This window comes from Pygocentrus nattereri, chromosome 6, assembly GCF_015220715.1.
Source record: "Pygocentrus nattereri isolate fPygNat1 chromosome 6, fPygNat1.pri, whole genome shotgun sequence".
Lineage (NCBI taxonomy): Eukaryota > Metazoa > Chordata > Actinopteri > Characiformes > Serrasalmidae > Pygocentrus > Pygocentrus nattereri.
This window is the reverse complement of record NC_051216.1, coordinates 20925525-20951774: the sequence shown is the minus strand read 5'-3', so window position 1 is coordinate 20951774 and position 26250 is coordinate 20925525. Positions and strand designations below refer to the sequence as shown.

The 26250-nt window shown below is 39.4% G+C and overlaps 1 protein-coding gene across 2 annotated transcripts in view; it reads right to left on the bottom strand.

Moving 5' to 3' along the window:
• The window catches only part of csrnp3 (cysteine-serine-rich nuclear protein 3), a 33943-nt gene extending 8249 nt beyond the window's left edge, over positions 1-25694 (bottom strand). Inside the window, exons 1-3 of one of the 2 annotated variants that reach the window (XM_017692280.2) lie at positions 25262-25694; positions 24088-24119; positions 604-770 (exon numbers count right to left, since the gene is read on the bottom strand). In XM_017692280.2, the coding sequence (XP_017547769.1) occupies positions 604-770; positions 24088-24119; positions 25262-25264 (202 nt within the window). In that variant the 5' untranslated portion in view covers positions 25265-25694. Of the gene's footprint in view, positions 1-603; positions 771-5277; positions 5539-24087; positions 24120-25261 lie in introns of those variants that run through there. The other variant, XM_017692281.2, reaches the window with a different exon arrangement.
• Between the last annotated feature and the right edge of the window lie 556 nt (positions 25695-26250).

Genomic DNA, 26250 nt, shown 5'->3' with positions numbered 1-26250 from the left:
AGAGTAGTGCTCTTCAACAGGAAAGATTTGATGAGCGTGCTTTCACCCCCATCATAATAACTGATGTTTTAGGACAGCTTGCTCTTGAATACTTAGGTACCTCATGTTTCATGAAGTCAAATACCAGAAAACAAAAAGCAGGCATGGAGTGCAGCCACTTGATGCTGCAACGCATGAGCTGTGGTAGTTTAAGTTTATTATGATAATGGATATCCTAGTGCAGGCTCACTACAGACACAGGCGAAAATCAATATTAAATTGCAGCACTAAATTCAGCCTGCTGAAGGATCTGAGAACAATTCTTTAAAGCAATGTTATATATGTATATCTCTTTGCTTTCCTTGCATTTTAAGGACCTTCTTAATGACTGACAAAGCAGAGATTGAGAAAGTATGTGTTTTTCAGGACCAACTCATTTTCATTTTCAAGAGGCATTAAAAAAGATGAATAAAGTAGACGTACAGTCAGACTCTGTCTTGATACCATGTTGCCTCAATGTTAATGCTGAATCACTGGTAATTGCACAAAGTGTAAGCTATTATCTGGTGAGCTGTTTCTCAGGATAACATGCGCTTTTCTGAGAGGACAGTGAAGATGACTCACGTGTGAAGCGAGAGGCCGAGGGGTTGACGCTGTCACTACTGTCTCCACTCTCACTACTCGATATCTCCTCCTCCTCGGACTCTCTTAGCGACGAGCATGGCGACGCCCCCTCCACCTCCTCGAACTTCCTCTTCAGTATTCCGCTCATGGCTGCCAGCAAATCACACCTGTGTGTGAGAGGGAAAGAGAAAGATGCTTTAATATCCCGCTTATGTCTGCTTCAATTCTCAAAGCACTCAATTAGCAATGGGCAACTCCACACACATCCTCCCTCCCTCCCTCCCTCCCCACCTCCCTCCCTCCTTTTCCTCTTCCCTTTCTGACATTCCCTGGGCAATTGATCACCTTGCCACAAAGGGCCTCAAATGGACGAGAGGGAAAAAAATCTACTAATAGAATACTACCTCTGAATCCTGGAAGTATGTTTAGTCTGTCCTTGATTGAGTGGCTTCAGAAAAAAATGGACGCTTGAGTCGAGTTTCCATAGCTTCTCCCATGTAGTAATAAAAAGCATAGGTTTTAAGAATTTATTAGGAGCACAATAACATGTGGTTGAAGAATTTATTAGGAGCACAATAGCATGTGGTTGAAAATGAAATAAAATAAGACTTAAAGGCTTAGCAGTGGATTTTAAACATGCCCCAGGCACAGAAAAAATGGAAAAATACAGCAAGCTGTGGCAAATAATTTGTCTTAAAAAAAACAACAACAAAACAGTCCTACTAAATCTGCTTGCGTTTTTGCTATCCATTTCATAGACAAACCAAGAGCAGAAGAAAGATCACAGGGAATGTCTGGGTGTTAATCATGGATAGAAAAATCTGCTCAAAAAGCCACTCTTCAAAGTAAAATAAATATATAAACAAGCCTTTTAAAAGACAGCTAATGTATGTATACATTATGAGAACAGCTGGAGTCTGGACTGTGTAAGTGTCATTACTAAAGTAAATGCTGAACTGCAGCCTATGTTAATAAGTACATTTGCACATTGTATGGGTAGGTACATTTTTTTGCTGATATTTCTAGTGTATCTGATAATACACTATAAGGCCAAAAGTATGTGGACACTCCAAATTATTGATTTCAGGTGTTTCAGCCACACTCATTGCTAACAGGTCTATAAATTTGAGCTCATGGCCATGCAATCTCCATACACAAACACAGTAGAATGGGTCATATTGAAGAGCTCAGTGACTTTAACTGGGCAGTGTCACAGAATGCCACTTTAGCAGACTGTGAACTTTCTGCCCTGCTAGATTTGCCCCAGTCAACTATAAGTACTACTGTTATGAAATGGAAGGGTCTAGAAGCAACAACAACTCAGCCACGAGGAAGCAGACCACATAAACGCAGAACAGGGCTGCTGAGTGCTTAAGCATGTGTAAAAATGGCCTTCTATTGCATCATTAACTACAGAGTTTCCAACTGCCTTTGTGAGCAAAATTTGCATATGAACCATGCGTTAGAGGTTTCATTAAATGGGTTTTTATGGCCGAGCAGCTGCACACAAGCCTAACATTACTACACACAATGCCAAGTCCTGGCTGGACTTGGTGTAAAGCATGACACAAGAGTAAATGTGTTCTAGTGGATGCTGGGAGAATGCTACATACCAGAATGCAAAGTGTCAACAGTAAAGTTTGGTGGAGGGGAGATAATGGTCTGAGGCGGTTTTGTTCCCTTAGTTTCAATGAAGGGTAAATGTTAATGTTACGGCATACAAAGACATTTTATTTATTATTATTTATGAACATTCTGTTTTTATTTTGTAATATTCAACAATAACAGCATAATACAGTATAAACTAACATTAGACAATTCTTTGTTCGATTTTCCTACACCCTAAACCCATCCTTGTTTCTCTGCTCCACTCAAAGCAATATAATAAAACAGTGTATATAAACACAAACATTTTGTACAAATACAAAAGAAAACTAAAATACACATTTACATACCCATACATACACCAACATATTATACAAAGACATTTTAGACAATTAAATTCCTCTAATGTTGTGGCAACAGTTGTGTAATGCCCTTTCCTGTTTCAGCATGACTGTGCCCCTGTGCACAAAGTAAGGTCCATAAAGACATGGTTTGACGCGTTTGGTGTGGAGGAACTCCAGTGTCCTGCACAGAGTCCCGAGCACTACACAAATGAACACCCTTGGGATAAACTGGAACGCTGACTGCAAGCCAACTTTGCAAGAAAAAAAAAAGCTACTAACTGGAATTGAGGTGTTTACTTAAAAGGCAGTAACCTCATGTTTAACTAATATCTTACATTACAACAATGTACTGCAAATAACATTTCGAGAAACCTGGGTCCTGGCCATCTGAGAACAATTTATTTAGGGTTTTATTAAAAGCATTGATGAATGGATGAGGTAAAATTACTAAGCCTTATAAATCAGTGGAAGTATCAAGTATTAATCAGCTCATAATTATGTTCACAGCACACCATTAGTAATCATGGCTGAAATCTCCAGAGCGTTTTGTCAAAACCTTTTGTTATGTAGATGAGCAAGATCCTACGCTGATTTCCAAAACCTGCAGCAGAGCTCTGGAAACACCCTGACTGCTAACCTCTCTCACTCACTCTCTCTCTCATTTCCAAAACTAAAATAGCCACTATGACGAGAAAACTGCAGGAGAATGAAAAAAAAAGAAGAAGAAAAAAAACAGTACAGATTAGCAGCATGCCAGGATCTGGTGCGAGAGGCAGCCTGGCTGGCTGGTTTCAGAGGGATATGCTGCTGTATTGTTTCATGTGGTGTGGCTCAGAGCCTCTCAGTGCTATCGGCTGATTACAGAAGCCCAGGCAGAGTGGGGTGCGCTGGGGCAGACTCTCAGCACAAGCCTATTGTTCTTCTGTATGCGCTGATGGAGAAGGAGAGAGAGGGAGAGAGGGAGAGAGAGAGAGAGAGAGAGAGAGAGAGAGAGAGAGAGAGAGAGAGAGAGAGAGAGAGAGCAGCTGGAGAATCTCCAAACCACAGCATACGGCGCTGCTGTGGAATGTCTAGCACTTTCCCCTACAGTACAGAAGCCACTTTTCTTACAGGCTGATCTAATCTAGACACTCCTCCCTGAGCATACCTACCATCAACCCTGTACATTATAAACCAACTCTTACTGCCACATTGCTGAATACAAAAAAAAAATCACAAAAATACACAGAAGGACAACTTGAGCTTCCATTAAAGGAAAGTTATTTAGTCTTACTCTTTTTGCGCAAGGCCTGGGGGTGTGGGTGTGAAGGGGGGTTGGAGATAATTGAAAATGGCTCTTCCAGTTTTTTGGATACAATGTAAGTCTATTTCCTTGTAATCATCATAATTAGTTCCCCCTTGTTGAAAATCCATTCGCATTCTTTGCCCTCAGCGGATGCCGCACTGCTCTTTCATATCAAAAGTGGTTGCCATGGAGATTCTAATATACTTGCACAAATAGTGATTTTACATCAGAGTGTCATTTTGACTATTTTTCTGTGTGTTTCAGCCATCTACCGCACACAACCCCGCAACAAAGATCCGAAAATAAGCACAAGTACCATGCTGCATCCATGTATAATCAAAGTGCATTCATAAAATCATGGCTGGAAATAAAGAGCTCCAACAGGCTCTCTATTAGGCTAAATACAGCTATTCTAGTATAGGCTTGCAGAGCACAACTGTTGTGCAGAGATTTTTTTTTCATGATATTATTTATGAGTTCATTACAATCATATTTCTTCACACAAAATACATAAGCATGACATGCGCTGATAAATGAAAAGACTTAATAAAACAATCCACACACGTTCACCTCTAATGATAAGCCATTCAATCCTAGCACAGCCTTATGGCAAAAGAATACATAAAAAGAGAAAATGGCTAATGCTGAAGTGGGCAGAGCTCCTTGTTAAGGCAGAAAGCCTGCACTGGCTCTGGCTGCATCTGAGACCAGAGTGAGAGGAGCAACTATTCATTTCTTGACACAATGAATTGGCATGACATCATGGGTAGCCCAGAGGTAACAAGAGCTGACTGCCGTAGTGTGGAGACAGAGAGAGAGAGAAAGAGAAAGAGCGACAGAGAGAGAGAGAGACAGAGAGAGAGAGAGAGAGAGATAGAGAGAGGGAGAGAGAGAGAGAGTTGTAACTCCCCCAGCTAGTTATTCCTCTTCTCCATCCTTCTCCCTCCCTCCTTCTCTCTCTCTCTCTCTCTCTCTCTCTTTGTCTCTCTCAGGCTAGAGCTGCTGTAGTTTTCCACAGCCACACTTTTGCAGCATGTTGCAACTGAACCTTTCTGCAGCAAAAGCCTGGCACAGAAAATTTAGCCACTCCCCACAACAGCTCCACACAACATGCAAATACAGACAAATGCACATACACTCGAACTCTGTACATTGAGTCATCATTGTATAGATGCCTTCAACACAGCACCACCACAATGCCTGTGCTATAGAAAGTCCAGAATACTCCTGAATGCAGCAGCAGCAGCCGCCCTGTAGTTTAAAAAGGCTAACAGTGAGAGAAGCTCATGTCATCATCATCATCGTCATCATCATTTTCTCCTTATCCCCCTCAGCAATAAAGCCACAGTCAGCCAAGCCCTGCTGGAACCAGGCAATGACACATCAGTTTGACAGTGAGCCGTGGGGGCCCCCACACCAGGCTTAAAGGAGCCAACTGACCTGTGTCCACTGCCACTGCCACGCTCCGCACGCTACTGCCCTCCGCTGACCGGTGTCCGGCCGCGGAGAGTGAATGAGCCAATTCACTGAGCCGCCTGGATGAGTTGTGATGAATGAAGGCCTCCCATTTCACTCTGTCTGTGCGCACACACACGCACACACACACAGCGACCCCCACCAAGAAGAGAGCAGCAGTAAGGGGGAGGGAAAAAGAGAGAGAGTGTGTGTGTGTGAGAGAGAGAGAGAGAGAGAGAGAGAGAGAGAGAGAGAGAGAGAGAGAGAATGAGATGAGAGAGGGAGCAAGAGAGTGAGAGAGATGGAGACAGAAGAGCATGCAGGAGAGGAACCTGTGAATTCAGCAGCCCAGTCTTTACTGTTCTTACCACTCGCCTCAAAAAAAAAAAAACAGACCAGAGACTCTATTTCTCTCCCCTGCTTCTCTCTCATTCGTTCTAGCCACACAAAGACTCATTAGGTGCAGCCAGCTGAGGGCTGGAGACTGAGAACAGCCTGCCTAGGAGATCACATGGGTGGGATGTCTGAGAGACAGAGGGAGAGAGCAAGAGGGAGAGAGGGAAAGGGAGAGGGAGCGAGAGAGAGAGGCACCCTTGCCTGCTGTGTTCCTCCTGTCTGCAGATATTTTTACCAGCGTGAGAATGCGAGGGAGAGGGAGAGAAAAGAAGGCATGAGAGAGAGAGAGAGAGAGAGAGAGTCAAGTAGAGAGAGAGAGTCAGAGAAAGTCAGATAGAGAGAGAAAGAGAGAGAAAGAGAGAGAGAGAGAGGTGTGCAGATTGCAGGAGGAGGGATGTAGGAAGAAGGAGAGATGTGAGAGTCAACACCCTGCACAGCAAAGTAATCTAAAGAGATTAATGAGTATACTTACAAATTAGCCAAACACACACGCGTTTGCGCACACACAGATATAGGACTGAATCTGTTGCGATGGGATTTGTGGTATAAGCTCATGTAGCTACAGTTAATATGAGCTGGCACATGGTTTATCAATGCCACTAGTTGGAGAGTAATAATGCCTTCCAGCACCAACAACTGCTTTCCAACCCCATCCCCAAATCACACTGAGTGTGCCATAAACTGCTTTGTTTAACAGAAATAAACTTGATATTTGCTTTCTTACTCAGTCACTAAATGCTACCGTTACTTCTACCTGATATTTTTTTTATTATACAAGAAACCATGTAAATCTAACCTTGCCAAGACATTCTGTAGTTAAAAATGATTGTGAGACACACAGACATTAAAACATTTGGTTAAATCACTACTTTGTAGTGTGCACTCTCAGAAACTGTCACTGGGTTGCTGCCCTCAAGGGTATGTCTTCAAAACCTTTGGTTAGGGAATGTAATATATGTAATAACTATTTTTCCTATTGCATGTTATTTAAGTTACACTGACTCCATTCAACCTGTCTTGACTCCAGACTTTTTACTTTATTTTCTATTTTAAAATGTTAGGTTATGAAAAGGTACAAATATATACTGTTCCCCTAGGAATAACATATCTCAGGTACTTTGAAGCTATATTTATATGGTTTGTACCTGATGAATAAAACTACCTGTACTGTACCCTTTTTTCGACAGTGTAGAAGACCCTAGCTAATGTTTTGCTCCTCCATAGCAATATTTAAACTACTCTTTGGACAGCAAGGACAGTAAAATCCATTTCCACTGTTGCTCAGCAAAGCATCTGCCAATTAGGGGTCTATAGGGTCCTTGTGGCAAAGTTGAGCTTTTAACAGTGGCAGCTGTTGGTCAGGTTTGAGTATTGAGCACTACGACAGGGACAGAATGTAAGCAAAATGGTTCAGAGGGCATTTAGGCCTGTCAAATATAGAGAAAGTGAGAAAATGTTAATGAATGAACATGCATTGATTCACAATGAGTCCATTGTGTTAAATGACATACAATATACATGTCAAATTAAAATAAAAAACACTTCCTCTGAAAAAGTAGAATGTTTATGCTTTTTTACTGCATTTGGAGGCATTTCCCTGTAGTGCTAAACCAGGTGAATGGGTCCCAATATCTGCAACAGCTGATATGTACATGAAAATGATTGGATATCAGCATTGGCCCACAATCGGTTACTATATCTGTACATCCCTATTAAAAAGGACAATAAATCAATAACAATAATTCATGCTTATGTTCATACTATGCTATAACTTTCAAGTACAAGTGAGTGTGATCAAGTGAGTTTCTTTCATTTTGCATGAATATGAAAATGCCCTCATCTCAACACGCAAATCACCTCAAGTAATGTCTCCTTGTTCAGAATATGGTCTGATTACTGCCTTTTCAAAATACTGATTAAATCCTAAAAGCAAATTATGATTTTTAGATAACCATCTGCCAATATTACACTATTAAATTTTTCATAAAGCTTCACAGTTGCAATTTACCATTTATGAGACCTCCATGTCTTATAAAATGAAGAAAACCAAACACTGTATGTGGACAATAAGGCATTAATTCTTATAAGTCTGCTAATAAAAGATTTTGTAATGCTATGACTGTATTATATAGCATTAGAGGCTTTAAAGAGGCTCTGGGTGAAGGGCTGCCTGCCTCATAAGGATAAAGCCTCTGTGTGTTTTGGGTTTAATAGTGGTCTGCTTTAGAGCTCTGGCTGTGCCTTTGGCTTGGGTTTGATTTACCCTGGACCTAGTCCTCAGTCACAGGCTTCCCTAGAGGAGGCCACTGCTATATACACAACATGGAATGCTTTCCTAGCTAAAGCCTTTAGGTATAACCTATTGATTTCTGAATGAATGAACACTAAAGCTGAGACTAAATGGAAAATCATTCAGTACAACAGTGGCATGCAATTTCCTCCTATGACTTGTACAGCCGAATATTGCCTCATTAAATAATGTTTTTGTTTTCATCCATAGGCCAATTAATGGCAACAAAGCCTCATGACCCATTCCATAGAAGTGGAGGATAAATGCTCATGTGAGGACATAAGCATCGTGCAACCTGATTTCAACAGAAGATTTAATTATTCTCCTCGTTTCCTCTCCATCTTGGAAGCCCATCCATTGTATAACAGTGATATCTAATTTGCATTCCCTTCCTTTCCCTCCCTTATGGGGTATCACACTCGCAGCTCCATTACATAAAAATGCAGAACAGACGCCTGGCAGAAGCAGTTTGTTACACTGACTTTGGGTGCCACCGCAGCAGCAGCAGTGATGACCCATTTTGTGAATCCGTGTGTATGAATTTTGAGCCACATGGTGAGATTTTGGGCAACTGGAAGGGAGATATGTATATTTATTGGGCTTCATTTGCATAATGAATGTTTGGTTGAATTTAGGTCATATGCAAATTGGGTGTCCAGTTTCAAACTGAATGACTGGTCATGAGGTATCCTGAAGAAAAATTAAACTGAATAAAAAATATATTTTTCAATATATATTTATATAAAATGTGAAAAATAGCTTAGTAATCACTACATGTGTTAAACAAGAGTAATATACTAAACAGTAATACACTAATTAATAAATAACGTACAGATGCAGTCCTGAGTGACAATGGGGTCCTAATAAAAACATCAGTGATAGTCTTGAAAGCAGGGAGTCTCATTTGCAGCATTCATCCTCCAGAGAGCAACAAAATCAGAGGCTGAAAAGATTACACAATGCGAGGCTGATAAAAGTCTGAGATACATTAAAGAAATAGGAATCCCCAGACAACATGTAGGCCCATTTTGAAACATCCATCTTCAGTAAAGCACCTCTGATGCATATGTTAACCTGCTGCTATTCTCTGGACTCTGTGACCCCCGTGGCCTGTTCAATAATTCTGCAGTGTCTTTGACCCTTTCTAGGCAAGTGGCTTTACACAGCACATAATAACCTCCACAGATCAAAGTTCCATCCTGCAAGTACCTCCTGCAGCCTACTAAACCCCGGAATTTTGAAATTTTCCTTCGCGCAGCTTAATACAAGTTAGCAAGCAAGAGAAGAAAAACTACTGTTTATTTTTACTTTGATGCTGTGATGTCAGCCTTTCCCAGCCATGAGGCATGCCCCCTCTGTCACCTCTACTTAACTCCCTTTGCTTTCTGCTGTCTCCCCATCTGTTCACCCTCTCTCCCTGGCCCGTGCTTTCTCCTAAATGTTTTATAATACGTCAGTGTGCAGGAGTCCGGAGTGCCGAGGCTTTTCCATTGCCTTTAATTAACAGCATGCTAACCCCTGCATGGCCTCAGGCCAGAGAAAGCAGAGCACAGTCACTCCGCTGAGTCACATGGGTCAGTCCAACACGGCGCTTCCTGGCCCTGGGGCTCAAACTTCAGCAAACAAATGAGTGCATGACCACAGTTACAAATTACACAGGGAATTAAAGTCACAATAAGGGAGCAAAATGAGAGACTCATACACCAGTGATACAATTCTGTTAACACAGTATGAGTCCACATGGTTTCTTTTCTCCTGTACTGCACCATCACATGACCAAGCTGTTTATCCAAATAAATTAAAATTATTACTCACTTATAAATCTTATGGCTTATTCAGTACCTACCATTAATTATTTGGTAATAACTATGAAAATCATAAAGGCCCTATCACTTACTAGTGGCCCAGTGTATATTTTTGCCACTGGCTAAAACCCTACAGACATGGCACCAATATTTAGAGGCTTGTTTTATATAAAAACAGACATCTCTGACCAGTTCTTACCTGCTCACCACTTTTACAACAATATAATAAATAAGAGCTTATTATCAGAAACCAACTAAATCAAGACACAATAATTTTAGGAAGCTCAATCCTCCATTTTCCAATATTGTTGTTATTTATAACTTCATCAGTATCTACTTTTTGAGTTTAAGAAATATGACAATTGAGACTTGAGAACTGAATCATATCTGACAATTGATATGAAAACAGGTGTGGGGGATCAGATGACAGGCTTTCATTATGATGAATTACAATATATAATATGGTTTTTATACCTTGGGTATCATAAGCTATTCTAGAACACTGAACAGCTGCATGAACAGATTTAGAATAATTACAGAAAGAGCCACCAGTGTATAGTAGCTACATAAACTGCTCAGTAACAAGCGCCATTGATTTAATACTTTTATTTCTAACAATTGTTATATTTGTTGTCCTGCTACATCTTAAATAGCTCATGTTTGCAAATATGAAAGTAGAAATCATGGTACCAACTTTTATAGCCTTATTAAATGTGGAGCTGCTGTTTTGCTAGTGCATTTTGTCCTTTCCAAAATGTATGCAAACTCAGAGAAACTAAATATTGTGATATTGCATATTATTAAAATGTCTTCATGTATTGTGGTGTTATATGCTCGCTTTTTTGCCCACTCTTACAAGACAAATATACCAGTTAGTTCTATTTTAAATGGACTACTGGAGTCTGTTGACCATTTTAACTGGCCAAATATTATCAGTTATCAGAATTTTCAGCTCTTTAAAATCAGTATCGGTCATAAAATGTTCATATTGGTTTAATCCTAAAAACAATACAGTCAAGAGGAAGAGGAACATAAGCATGAAAGTGAGTTAAAGGTGTTATCATTCAAGTAATGTTCTTTTCTAAAATTACTTGCATCAAGAGGTAAGCTCAGGAAAATTTCTTCATGTGGTTCATCAGAGCCACTGTAAGATATTTTAGACAACCAGAAAAAAAGAAAATTTCTTTACTGACATATAAAAGGAAATGGAGTCCTGAGTTAGCCTGTCTTGTAGGAACACTTGCCTACAAGTCTAATGTCTTCGCTGTACCTTCAGATATTTCAAAGGCCCTGGTGTTCTTGAAGGCTATGAATAGTCTTCCTGACACATAAACTGCCAGGAGTGAAGCTACAAACTATTTGCTTTCATTGAAGCAGTGCAGAATAATTGCAGCCAGACTTTGTACAATCTCTCAGACAGCAGAGGAGGGGTCAAACCAGTGCGTGGTGAGCCGGCCAGGGCGACTCCTGACTCCCTCTCTCTGTCTCTTCCCCTCTCTCTCTCTCTCTCTCTCTCTCTTGTCTACAGAGAGGGAAAGCCAGGGCAACCATACAGCATGCACACAGCCTCTTTGAAGCCAGAGAGAGAGAGAGAGAGAGAGCAAACAAGTGAGTGAGTGATAGAGAGCAGACAGAATAGAGACAGAGGGAGAAGGCAAAAAAAGAGAGAACGAAGGAGTGCTTGTCCTGCCAGGCTTAGCCAAAGCTCAATATGGCCCGCTTCATCTCTACAGTGTCAGTGTTTTTACTGTACTGTGGCACAACACAAACATTTTGCCTTCCCAGATGGCTGTAAGTTTCCTCTTCTGCTTTTTTTTTTTAAGTGGGAGAAGCTGCTATACACCAATGGAAAGCCTGTCTTGGGCCACTGGAGATGCACAAAGAAAGAGGCGACAATGAGAAGAAAGAGGACTAAAAAGCCACTAGTACCTCAGGAGTAGTAGTGCGGATTCAGAGGCTGCATTTAACCTCATAAATCACACACACACACACACACACACACACACACACACACACACACACACACACACACACACATCACAGGCAGCCATAAACAGCAACCTTGAGAGAGCCAAGTCTCATCTGGAGACCCTCAGGGAGAAACTGTACACTGGAATGATTATGCATCCAAAGATGATGTCTCTGTGCCTGTACCTGTAACCAACCAAAGGAGTCTAAACACGGCGCTGATGCGTTCCACATTCCACATCAGGGTTAGGAAAAAGTTGTACGTGGGCTTCGGATCGGCTTCGTGAAAATACCAAAGCAGAGTTTGTTTTGAAAAGGTCATGGTTCGCTCCCTCTGGATAGTGTTCATAAGCTGCCGTGCTCCATAAAGCAGGGATGGCATGGCTATGAATCATACAGCAATTTACATGATGGAATCTCAGAAGGGACCTCGTTCATCAGAGCAACAAATTAATCGAAATTTAAAAGGGCGTTGCTCATCAAGCTTTCATTAAAGTGATTTCATTGTGTTTTAGACATTTGGAAGCTGTAATTTGATGTGAAATAAACATCGATGTGGGGAAAAAGTGGAAAGATAAACACCCACTCTCATTTACTTCTGTCTATGTTACATCAGATTTTTCTCAGTCATGCAATAAAATTTGGACATCTGCAAGCTGATAAAACAAGCAGGAATGACTTGGAATATAAATAAGGACTGACATCCATTAACCTTCATTTCATTACAACACTGTAGAACCCAAGTGTAACTTAGACTGTAGCTGATTTAGCATGAATACTGGATCTTTTGTACACATGATGCCAAAACATTTGTGTGGGGAACCTCTTGCCATGTCGTTCAAAAAAAAAAAAAAATTGCCTCATTGTTCAAAAACGACAAACAGAGCGCAGACACATTGCTTGTCATCCTTCCCTAGAAATGACACAGATAATGTTGAACCACAGCCTGTATTAACATAATGTACTGTTCATAGAGTGATTACCAAAATAAGTCTCTTGCACAAAAACACCAAGAACAATGTGAGGGATGCTATAGCACTTGTCTCAAAAGGTTTTTTGGGGGAACAACAAGCGAGGATACACAAGGCAATTAAAGACAAAGAAGCCCATTTAAGCAAATGTACTACACTCACTGCTTTATGGAAATGAGGCTTCACTCTAGCTCTGTACATTTGTTAACTTGCTGTTGCCTGAGGCATTAGACATCAAAACACACACACACACACACACACACACACACATATGAAAGAAGCGAGACAGAGCTGGCTGGCTGCTCAGTATCCTGTACACGGAGTAGACTGCTGCAGCTAGCGCCCAGCATTGATCTCCTCATCCTCCACACAGAACAATGGAAGAAAAAAATGTTCCTCTATCAACCTGTCTATATGTGCGGGGGTTCAGCTTTACAATGATTGACGCACACAATCTGACCCCAGTTCTCTAATACTCGTGCTCATTAAGGTGGCCTCTGTTTCCCAGTGTTATGTGATGCCTTGAACTGTTAATAGCAATAAATGTGGTGCACACAGACTACTCCTCGCATCAATCCTTGTGCTACCGCATAAATTAGAAGGACATTAAAATTTCCACTACTAGTGAAATGCAAAGTGTTTGCAGGCCCTAAACTGGCAACTAAGATGGGAGAAACATTTATGAAATAGCAGTTTTACTAATGTCTGAGTAACACCTCTTAACAAACACCAACTGGAAGAAGTGTTCCAGTTGAATGCCATAATTAGCTAGAACAACACAAAATCAGGAAACATTAACTGCTTACATACTCCATAGTGCCCAGATGCAAATAATTTAGGGCCGTCACAGTTACTTGATTAAATATCAGTTATGTAATTTATTGATTTTTTTTTCTCTTATATTTACCTTTTTGATGAACAGGCAGTGATTAGTGATTAGTTTAACTTCTTCTTTTGGTCTCTCTTACAGTAAGAAACAAAGCCTGATAAACATACACATGCATTTTTGTCACAATATGTCAAATTTTGTAATAGAAGTGCACATTTTTTATAATTATATAAAATTGTATATCTTTGAAAGGCTTGGAATGGATGGTTTGTTGTTGTTCATTTAAGTACTTTTTTTCAACCCAGGTTTTTCTTGGTTTAGTCACAGCCAGATCTATCTACTAGGTAAATCTCCCCATCACACACAATGTCACCTAGCTGTGAGTGTGAAGGCCAACATCCTTTGAGTCAGGTGAAGTCAGCCACTGCTGCTAACAAAATGTCAATGCTCAATGCTCAACACTCGATGCTCAACACTTAAAGGCTTAACACTCAATATTCTTGGGGATGAATAAGGCTGGGTATTGAAATTCAGTATCTTTATGCTACTGACCAGCTTACTGCAATACTACTGAGTATTGAAAAATTCTGCGCCATGTAGTAACTAATTTTAATATTGATTAATAATGATTATTATTAATATTGATTAATAATGATTATTAATAATTTAAATATGAGCAGTAAGTCTTATCAGCATTTGTGAGTGACAAGCTTGTTTCAAAATCTAGACTGCTGATTGGTTGTCTAAATTACATCCTGTAAGCAAATTATCAACATCAGCACTTCTCGTTTAGTCTGCAGTCCATAAATACACCAGCTCCTCACACTCATTTCTGATTTAAGCCACACGCACTTTTGACTTATCATTTAAATAAGGCTACTGAAAAAAAAACTGTTCAAGAATTGGTATTGAAATAAAGATATCTATATTTGTGTCACTACTGGAAAACATTTTAACAATACCCAGCCCTAGAGGACAGCGCTAATTCAGTTATGTCTGCTGAATGACATTGTGGCCAGTCATTAGTGCAATCCAATTCCATTAATTTTAGAGTAGACTCTGATTGTGATTCCAAGAAATGGGAATCGATGGAGTCAATTCCAAGAGATGACACACAACAATCTCTATTCCAAAAACCAAGAGATATAGAAGGGCACACTGAAAAAGGTAAAGTGTACGATATTAATCATATTCAATCTTATGAAAGAAATTGGGAGAGCTAACACTCTTTACATCAACACAGCTGACTAAAAGGGGGTGGCTAAATTGTTGTTGATTTTTTTTGTCAACTCCTTCTGGTGAGCAAATGTTTAGGCACTGGCTACCAATGGCTATGGCATCATCTCCTGATGAAACAGTCAATGCTTCATGGATTGTGCTACTCAAGAGCCAGTGCATTTATTGTTCAGCCTTTTTAAAACTCTGAAGAATTTAATAATCATCAAAATAAGTGATATATTACTCACTGAATAATACAATTGATAGTGATCATTATTAAAAAGGCTAACCAGGATGAAACCATGTCGTTTTGCATTCAGTAATCAAATCTAGAAATGTTTCTATAAGGCACCATTGATTTTTGATTATAGCACTGACAAAACTAAGCCAGTTCATACAAAGAAAACACTCTGAAATAAAGCAAGAAAATAAGCAGAAATGTCACTTGGAGAGCAGTCTGATTTCTCCCTGAAGCTGGAGTTTGATAGGAGAGAAATGCAGATGGGGAGTTCTAACTTTGCAGCTTCACAGATCCCAACTGCATCAGTAGTGCTCCAAATCTCATTCCACTCACGTACCGCCGTGGCATAATCAGGTACTTTCACCCTCATGTCAATCACAATGCACCCCTGAATTATTCATACAACTATATTTTATTTATGTCTGCATTTCTCCCATGCCACCTGAAAAAAAAAGTTAGAAGTTAGAAGCTCTGACTGAGAGCGAGACAGAGAGAGAGAGGGAGGGAGAGGGAGAGCGAGAAAGAGATGCAGAACACCTCACATAGCGAATGATGCTTTCATCTTTAATACAAGTGCTGGGAGGCTGAGGTTGTCTGGGTCTACGCAAGCCCTCAAACACATACACACTCACACACGCACACGCATTATTAATTCACTTTCTCACTGAGATCTTATGTCATTTTCATATGTAAAAGGAATCAGTGTGATATCAGAGAGGCTCTATGATGCTAATCTTGTTTGTGTTTACTAGAAACAACGAAGGAAAGTCTTACGCACAAAAAACACAAGAATATCATTACAATTTTGACGTGTCTGTTCAGCTCAGAGTCAACAACACATTAGTCAAAGCTGGATCATGTGTTCAATGAAAGAAGAAAACACATGCTTCACTCCAGAGAGACTCCTACTGAAACAGTTCTTTGTTTCATACTGAAAGTGACAATTATCTTAAAACCCTTAAGATCCAATCTGAATAAAGCACTGCAGCGAATTGAGTCTAATGGTGCGGTTGTAATTTGAAGCAGAGTAACGCTGTGGATGACTGAAGCAGTGCCAGACTTTATGACTCATCTTTTTTGCACTTTCACACAATTGAAATGAGACGCAGACTGTGCCATGAAACAATAACACACAGGACAGCATACATCACCCGCACTCGACAGAGTATGCGTTTGACGTGTACGGGGCCTAACTGAGACGAGCAGTAGCCTTTGCTGATTGCCTGCTACCTGACAGCTAGCGTGTGTGCAGTCTAAAATTAGATGAGTGCATGTGTAGGCTGAGACATTGTGAGTGTGTCACCAAAAGATGACTAAACTGCCATTCATGCCAAGCAATCACTGTGGGATGGCAGAATCACACAAGTAGCTGCTTTACAGGCAGGGGATGTTTCAGCAGCATAATTCTTTGTTTATTTTATCATTTACTCATGTGAGAACCACACATTATCAATTAAACAGTGTGTGAAACAGCATCACTTTCTTATCTGGACTGCTGTGCTGAGTTAGTATAAAAATGTATGGTTTTAGTTCAGCTAAAGCACATTTAATGATGTATTGAAATATGGAAACATACATCAACTGAATTTGTGCACAGTTTTTGAAAACAATATTTGACCATTGTGCTGCTTGGCAACATAGCCAGTGTTTACCATTATTATTAATAGTAAATTAAATTATTTTTTAAAATCAATGTATTTTATTATATTATACTTTGCTAGCATTTTTTAAAAACACTGCCACTCAAGGCGATGTGTTACACTGTTTATACCACAGGTTATCAAAGCTTCATGTCATGCCTAACCAGGACCGGAGCTTTTCTTATCCATATATTGAAGTTCATGCAAGCTACAGAATTGCATAACCGTTTAATACCCAATTACAAAACTGTAAATGTAAACACTGTGATACTGCATCAAAAAATCTAAGCTATCACCCATCATATTATACCTTGATCTGTTAATCAGCTACTTTGCTGAATTCTCATAATTCTTCCCTAGCCTTAGAAGGGCTTAAATCTTAAAAAGCTTTTTTAAAAAGCCTCAAAATCATTACCATGGTCAAAATGTTACCATGGTAACATGTCCATAAATGTCCATCACATTTAAATTTGAGTTTAAAATTGTACTGTATGGTTCTACTGAAACAGGTGGATGATCCCACTTTCAAATAGCAAATCAATGGAAATAGACAAATATTAATAGATTTATTAAACACTATATTACTTTTTTACACATAATATTCTTTTATTCTACTGACCTGTCTGCATAGTTTGTGGTGGCACTAAAATGGCTGTAATGCACAATGAGCTACAGGCACACAGATTTTTAGTGTTCACTCAGTCTGCTCTGGGTCAAGTAATCTATTAAAAAAAATCCCACATCACCGACTACAAAATCTATTTACCAGCTGTAAAGGTCACCAATGCATTTAACGTCATTGTTCTCATAGAGCTGTGTCTCATCTGAAGCCACACAGTGATATCAGTATTGGCAGGTACGATCAGCATATTGTGGCTGGTTTGATAGCAGGATCTTACAGATGTGCTGATATGGTGTTGTATTAATTAGCCCATGTTCCAGCTGAGAAGACACACTAGCAGCTGTGCTCAGAATGCCTTTTTTCACCACTAGTTAAAGTCGAGACAAGTACAAATACTGCATATCTCCTCTGCAAGCTCGACTAACTCCACATCTAGGGGGACTGGATTTGGTATTGTTCAGTGTTCAGCGCTTGGAGCTTTTAAGAGCACAGCAGAGCGTCTGGTAATTGGAACATCACCTCGGCACTGCAGCACATTCATCTGTAACAGAAATATCTGCTTAGACCCAAAAAAAAAATCCCTGGAGTAGCCATATTCCCATGTTCTCAGGATAACTGTCTTAACCTTAGTTAACCTCAGCCCAAAGCATCGGTTCTAACCTCACACAGAGCCACGGACAGACGAGTTAGCTGGCACTGCAGATATTCACTGTGAATTCATATGAAACACCCACATTTCTCTAAAAAGATCATGAACAGTCATGCCTCCACGTCATTCAGATAAAGATCTCATCGCTAACACTGAACAAAGCACTAAACTACATTTTAAAAAAGGAAAAATTGGGCATGAGATTCATATTACTGACCCATCAAAAAGGTTATGATAGACTACGCCAATTAGTAACTTTGTGATTCATGACTGACTAATGATCACTTTTTGTACAGCTTGTCAATCTGCAGCCTTGTGATGGACTGGAATACATAAACATACGGCAACTGTCTCCCCATTGAGTTTTTTTCCCCCACATTAAAACTGGTTGCCATAGCAATATAAGGGAGAGAGAGAGAGAGAGAGAGAGAGAGAGGGAGAAGAGAGAGGGAGAGGGAGACAGTGCAAGTAAGATCAGAATGTTCTGAACAGAATAATATGAAATAATATTATTTTAGGAAAAGGATCCCAATCTGTATAATGACATCTGTACAAACTCCCTCATTTGAACGCATCACAGCCCAAGAATATAAATTAATATTATGCACTAGGAGGAGCCTGGCTCGATCAAAATAGCCCAGCCCAAATTCAGGCTCACTGTTGCTCATTGTCTGCTCATGTTCATGTTTTAGCCTGATACAGAAAGGAAAAACATCACAAACTCCTCGCACCCTCCCATTCCATTTCTATTCCTTTCAAGTTGAAAATATGTCAGCACAATAATGTGTTGGTTGTGAAAATTGCATTGACAGTTACAAGATATTTCACACATTATATCATTCAAATGATACAAGCCATACCACTGCTTTCAAAATATAAATGAAAATTTTGAGTTGGAGTATTTCAGGGCACTCCTTCATAAAGTCTACATACATTTTCATTCAATAACATATTTGAATAAATCTTCATTGGTCATGTGGGAAAAAAAGGCAGAAACCTAAAAAGAGAGGAACATATTAAAGCACATGGAGGGTGTATTGCCTCTATACATGTGGATTAGGGCAAATATTATATCTGATGAAAAACACAGCATTACTAAATGTAGAATTACAGCATTTTAGAACAGTTTTATGACTTATCAACATTTAGATGCAAAATTCAACATTCTACAATCCCTTTGTGTTCATTGTACATTCCACTGTGTGAATGCAAAGATAATCACAATAGCCTTATTTTCTATGGCGTGCGCTTACAGAGTTTTAATTAAATAGGGATTATTTTACCATGCTGCATAACCTAAAGTAGTGTAAGAGTGAATACGTTGAACTGTGCCTCATAATTATTAAAAATATACAATATATAAACTGTTACTGTATATATATATACAGTGTGTGTATACAGTGTGTGTGTATATATATATATATATATATATATATATATATATATATATATATATATATATATATATATATGTGTGTGTGTGTGTGTGTGTGTGTGTTGTTAAGGCAAACCCCTTTGTTAGGCTAACAGGTTTGATATCCAGTCACTAACTAACCACAGATGATGACCATGTAGTGATGCCTGATCTGTGTTCAAAATAGACACTTCAATTACTCTAAACAGAAGCCTGTTTTATGACAGCTTCTATGATGTCCTTCCAGAGGCCTGCTTTCTAAAGACACACTGTCACACCTTTAATGATGATGGCCTTCAGTGCAACGCTATTGAATTTCAATACGGTGATTTAGAGTAGTGTAATTAACTGCAGACAGGGTGAGAGGTGACGAAACATTGAGATGCTTCCTGTTTATGAAAACATCTGTTCAGTCAGCCAAGTACTGTCAAATAATGACTATGAAAATGAAAAAAAGGAAAAGAAGTCCAATGCTTTGCCATTATTCCTGCTTCTAGTAAAGGAAAATTACTGAGAAAGAGCACTAGATGTAGAATGCAGCAGTGAGGCACTCACAGCTTAACAGTGTAAAGAAATGCTGCAGATTTCACTAAACACTACTATCAGACAATACTTAATGCTACGCCCTAGTTCTGCACATAAAGCCTCCACCGTATGGAAAAATATATATTACAATCAAATACATGACTGCAATTCAAGCCAAAGCAATCTCGTGTAAGACATTAAGATAACATCATCAAGGCCAATAGGAAAATACTTAGATACCGTAATCATACAGAAAATGCAGAGTATGTTCACTATATATGATGTAATTTTGCAGTGAAAAGTATGAAAACCATGTGCTCTTGTATCTGCACATATGAACGTTCCATACAAATGTCATGGCAACCAGTTTCATTGGCAAGAATTTGAGAAGTGCCGAGATATAAAGCCAAGACAGAGAGAGAAGGAGCCAACAAGGCACATCAAACACCCGTAGTCTCTAATTGATCTCTAATAGTCTTCTGTTACAGACAAAATGGGCTGAGTGATTGACTGCGCTTCTTTATTAAGACTGGATTTGACCGCAGTATTACATAAGCTAAGACGCCCAAAATATTACACACTGGGTCGTAAGCACAGGTGTGCATGTTTTAGTATTAATTTGAAGGTAAATCTACAAAGAAAGCATGAAATTTACTAATTTAAATTTAACCAGTCCATGTTACACCCACAAATGCATTCCGTAGCAACTGTTGTTACAATGGACAAACTTTCTAGGCCCTTTTAACACGCTCAAAATTGAACTGTAGCTCAAAATATCTATGTTTAATGTGTGTTATTAATATGAAATTACCCATTTGTTCTTTTTGAAAAGGTCTCACTTACAGGACAAATTAGGTCTTTTTATTTGTCATGTAATCAAGCTAACATCAGCATAATGGAAAATTTACCATAACACTTTAAACCATGAAGAGAAAACTGGAAAGTAATGTAGCAAAATAATGATATTCATTTCTCATTTAGAAAGAATAAGATTTTAAAAAAATGAGTTTTAAAACGAATGAGCTTGTCCAACTTTGCAACAGCTGCTATGAAAGAATGTTTCTGTGGATGGAACATGGGTAAGTCAGTTTGGTATTCATATCAGATTAATAACAAGCTATAATAAAGTGTTTGTATTGTATTGTAAAGACCTGTGCCTTAACAAAGACTTATTGTGGCCAGTGATTACAGCCAGCCCCTGAACCCCCAAACTCAGTATCATTTTGTACATGACAAAAACACTGTTGCACTGTTGGCTAGAAACAGCAGAATCTTTTTTTTCATCACCCAGGAGGGTTTTTGTTCCTCAAATCAAAAACAGATTAAGGCATCTTTTCTTTTGGCCTTTCTCCCTCCCTTTTCCTGAAGGAGTATACGCATGGTACAGTGTGGGGCTTTCTCACTGATCAAACTGCCTGTTTGTGCCTGTCTACCACTGTTCTCTTCTTCTCCCTAGAACACATCACAAACCCTGACCTTTACAGCACGCCTTGGCAGAATACATAAAAGAAGCGCCAGGTCAGTGTTATAATCATGCACAAATTCCAGACATTCCAGCATAAAGAGAAGTCAAATTAATTTTGGTCGGTGCAAATGTATGTGCACGTGTGTGTGTGTGTGTGTGTGCATTAGGACACCACATCCCTCCCTCCCTCAGTGCCAGCAAGAGCTAGTACCATTGCACTACATCTATCTGTGCCCATGTTCTCGAAGGAGAAATTAACTAAACTGTAGACAAATGAAACTTTCATGATTAAATATTATTCACAAAAGGCAAATTATTATTATTATTATTGCTGTTGTTGTTGTTGTTGTACACTTACACAAATTAACAGTATGATGCAGTAAAAATGTATGCAATGTTTTGTAAAACATGACAAAAAAAAAATTACATTACTTTAGTTCTACAAATTGTCTCATGAACAGCTCATTTTACCCAAAAATAACACAAGAGTTAACAGAAAATGACACAAAAGTCCTGTAAAATTCAGTATTTAATGTGTTCACCCTCTGCCTTTATTACAGCTGTTATTATATATTAACTGGTGGTCATGGTACTGTAGATTATAGTGTAAACTTGTTTTAAAATGCAGAGAGAGAGTAAAATGATCAGTTATTCGTACTGGTATCAGCAGCAATAAAAAGTGTTCATTTTCAGTTATCATATCGTCCCAGAAATTTTACAATGAGGCTTTTATAATTAAAATATGTGGAATTGCCTTTTAAATCTATTAAATGAACCACGTAGGTCTAGTAATTACATCTTATTCCCATGAGGACAATGACTGACAATGGATGGATAAATAAAGGAAATAAGAGAGAATGAGCAAGAAAGAGGTGTGGCAGTAAAATCCTTTAAGTCTTAAATTAGATTTATATTCAGATTATATTCAAAATTCATATTAAAAAATCCATTGTAATATAATATAAATAAATATGTACAAAGCATATGTACTTGTACGCGTGTTTGTATCTTCAAATTCTTGCATGTTCATATGTGTGTGGATGTGCGTGTGCATGGTGTGAAGCATTGCTGCACTCAGCTGACTCCATGAAGACAAAAAGGATTGTGAAGGAGCAACAGTGGAAGCAGATAATGAGGCACAGTGCCACATTCAGAGCCAGTGTCTTGTCTCACTGGTGCTGCACTTCTCTTCACTGCTACAGACAACTGGCACCATGCTTAAGCATCTACACTGAACATGATTTAACTAAAACTGCAGTAAGTAGAATTTTACATTTTGCTTGTCAAGGGCATATTACAGATTAGTGCTAGTCTCCTAACTAGCCACATGACATATCACCCTTAAATAGGAAATTACTTCTATTGCTGACCTAGCCACTGCATCCATGCATAAATACACAAATAAAAACACAATTCAATACAATAACCTAAAGACCCCACATCACTGCAAAATGCACAATGCTCAATATACCCTGCATGTATGCAATATTATTTTTTCTCAGAGGTTTATCCACTGCCAAATGTATTGTATATTCAACCTACTGCACCAAAATCCAAAGCCTCATTCAGCTGTACTTTTGTAAACAATGCTTTATTAATTTTTGACAGTAAAAAAAACTGCTAAACTTTCTTGAAGAAACTGGTTTACTTCTGTCTTACTGCTGTAAGTCACAGTAAGTGTTTAATCAGATATTATGCTTCTCTACAGAGAAGCTACTTTTGCTCCCTGAAACATAGCAATGAACAGCAATTATCTTAATCATCGACATCAGTGATTCACAATAGCTCAGAAATCCCAACCTTTTTAACAGCATATTATAAGCAACTCATGCAAATATAGCATGAACTAATGTACAGTATGAGAAAAAAGTTACACTAGACAGCAATTAAAAAGAGAAGGCAGGTGAAGCTGTGATACCAGTGTCTCTGGCATCAAACATTACATCAGAAATGTAGGACCAATAACATTGAATATAAGCCAACAAGGTACATATTTCTGATGTAAATAATTAACTACATGCCCTACATGGAATTCAAATGATTAGTACGGTGAGCCAAAAATACTGCCCAAGACCACAATCTCAGCCAACTGAAATTAACCCCTGAATCTTCCTCATCTCATACTCATACATAAAACATGACCAATTTAATTGACCTAATGACTCTTTTCTCTCAAATAAAAAAGGATGATGCATCATTTCCAACTTACTGTAAACAAGAGACAATAGCTATCAGTCACTTTTCAAAAGAGGGACTGGTATGATACATACTGAGGACTTGCCTTTTAAAACCTATTAATGGTAATCCATCACTGAGGAAAGCCACTAAGGAGCCAAACCAATCTGCCGAAGAGAAAGCACTAATACCCATCAGATCAGCTTTCCCCCTAATGACAAATGCAGTCTCAAGCTAAACGAAAGGCAAAAGAACTATCAGCTATATGAGGCACTGGCTTCTGAAGCCAGGCAATTATCTGTATTGACAGATGATAATCCACTTGGTTGAGTGATGAACACGAGGAAAAGGGATATTATTTACGAAACAACAGACACTAAAATGCAATTGTTTGTCAAAGACTGAAGCTACCCCAGGGGGTCTTTTGAGGACAATTATGGTAGTTGTGAACAGTTTAATCAGAGATTCAAGCCTAGAATAAACAAATAAGAAACAAATCAATCTCAAAATTTCTAACATTAATAAATTTATGTTAGTACTAGAAAACAGAGCAGGCACAGTAAAAAAGACAACAGCCTGATTCTTACCTTAAATGAACAATATGACTCACTTCAAATTTCTGTTGAAGAAAAACAACAAAGAAAAGGTTACAAATACACATTTCATTAATCAGACAATGCTTGAACTCCCAGTTAGGTTTAATAATGATGGCACCACTACTTATAATACCCTTACTTGTCTCTGAAATATCTGTAAAGACGGCTTGTATTTGTAAATGAGATATATATATATATATATATATATATCAGATATGCTTACATATCTGCATATAGCATAACTACATTAAGATTCTGCATATAAAAATCATCCTGTATTCCGCAACAAACTTGTTATTAAGTATCGCTATATGGTGGGTAAAAGCAGCCATTACAGCATTGGATAGAGGCCCTGCGTGGGCCATCAGAGTGCTCCCTCATTACTGTAGGGAGTATTCCCAGGGGAGGGGTGGGGGGGTGGGGGGAGCACAGCTCTGCCTGACACAGCTGCCCGTTCTCAGGGAGAGATATGACGGCAGCCTGGCTCCTCTCTGGATCTCTGCCTCATTGCTTCTTAGAGGAATGAGAGCTGGGTGGTGAGAGAGACCCCCTCACTATTATGTCCAGTGCACATTCTTAATTCTTTATGGTGTTTATATTCTTAAAATGCCAGAAGTACATGCATATACTACACGTGTAACACTACACCGCGCGCGCACACACACGCACACACAGACACACGCAAAACATGTTGAACACCACGAACGAAACTGCATGTAGTCTACCTAAGACCCAAAATCAGAATAAATAATACAGGATAGAAGATTTGTTATTGCATATGAATGTGTCTACTCCTGTATGACAAAAAAGAACAACGTTTCTTTTAGATATTTAAAGGCTTTGTGCAGACATTTATTTGTTTAGATATCTTTCAGGTATGTTACAGATTATAATATTCCATATGGTCACGTCAAAAGCCCATTAACCCATCTATGGCTTCCTCGCTGCACTGGCTTTATTGGCTTTGACATTTCCCCCATTGCTCAATCTGTGCTACATAACACTGCACCAGCACAGATCCCACCTATACCCGACTTCCACCCACACTTAGCTCAGACAAAGGGACCCATGCTGAACTGAAGTCGTGTCGCCCAGTCAAGCTGTGCCAACGTCAAAACGACACAACCCGAATTCGGCGCATGGAGAATAACAGCGCTGCACTCACCATTCATTTTGTTCCATCCTCAAGACTCAAGAAACCTGACAGCAGCGGTGACTCGGGCAGTCTCCTGTTCACACACGCGCTGGAAGAAATGCTGAATATGGATGGCATATCATGAAGACGGTGCAGGTTAGTACAGGCGCAGCTGTGCTGTAGTGAGGATCTGTGGAGCGACGGCTGGAGAGCAGCAGCAGCGGCAGCAGCAGCGGCAGCGGCAACAGCGGCAGCAGCGGCGCTTCCGGCCGATGGGAAACAATGGAGCGCGGCGCGCGGACAGCTGCACCACACACGTGACTCAGTCTGACCAATCACACGGCGGGAGGCGCGTAGCAGGAAGCGGTGGTCGCTCATCATACTGGAGCCGCTGCACTGGAGACCCCGTGAGTAGACACACGCCCACTGTGATACATGTCCACCTGTGAGACCCGTGTCCACTGTCTGAGAGACGCCTACTGCTGCTACAAATTGTTCCCTATAGAAGACACGCCCACTGCAAGACACTCCCACTAGACACACCCGCTACATGACACGCCCACTGCAGGACACTCAGATACTCATACAATGCACACCTATTACACAATACCACAGAATACACTCTTACAGGACACTACAAGATGCTCCACCTGTAAGACATGCCCACTACAGGATGTTCCCTTTATAAGACACATCCACTGCAAAGTGTTCCCTCTACTAGACACTGCCACTGCAAGTTACTCCCTCCTCACTATATGCTTACTATAATATACTACTATATTACTTACTAAGATGTTCCCTCTAAAAGACATGCCTTTTACAATACGCTACAAGATGTTCCCTCTCAAAGACATGCCTTTTACAAAACGCTACAAGATGTTCCCTCTAAAAGACATGCCTTTTACAATACGCTACAAGATGTTCCCTCTAAAAGACATGCCTTTTACAAAACGCTACAAGATGTTCCCTCTAAAAGACATGCCTTTTACAATATGCTACAAGATGTTCCCTCTACAAGA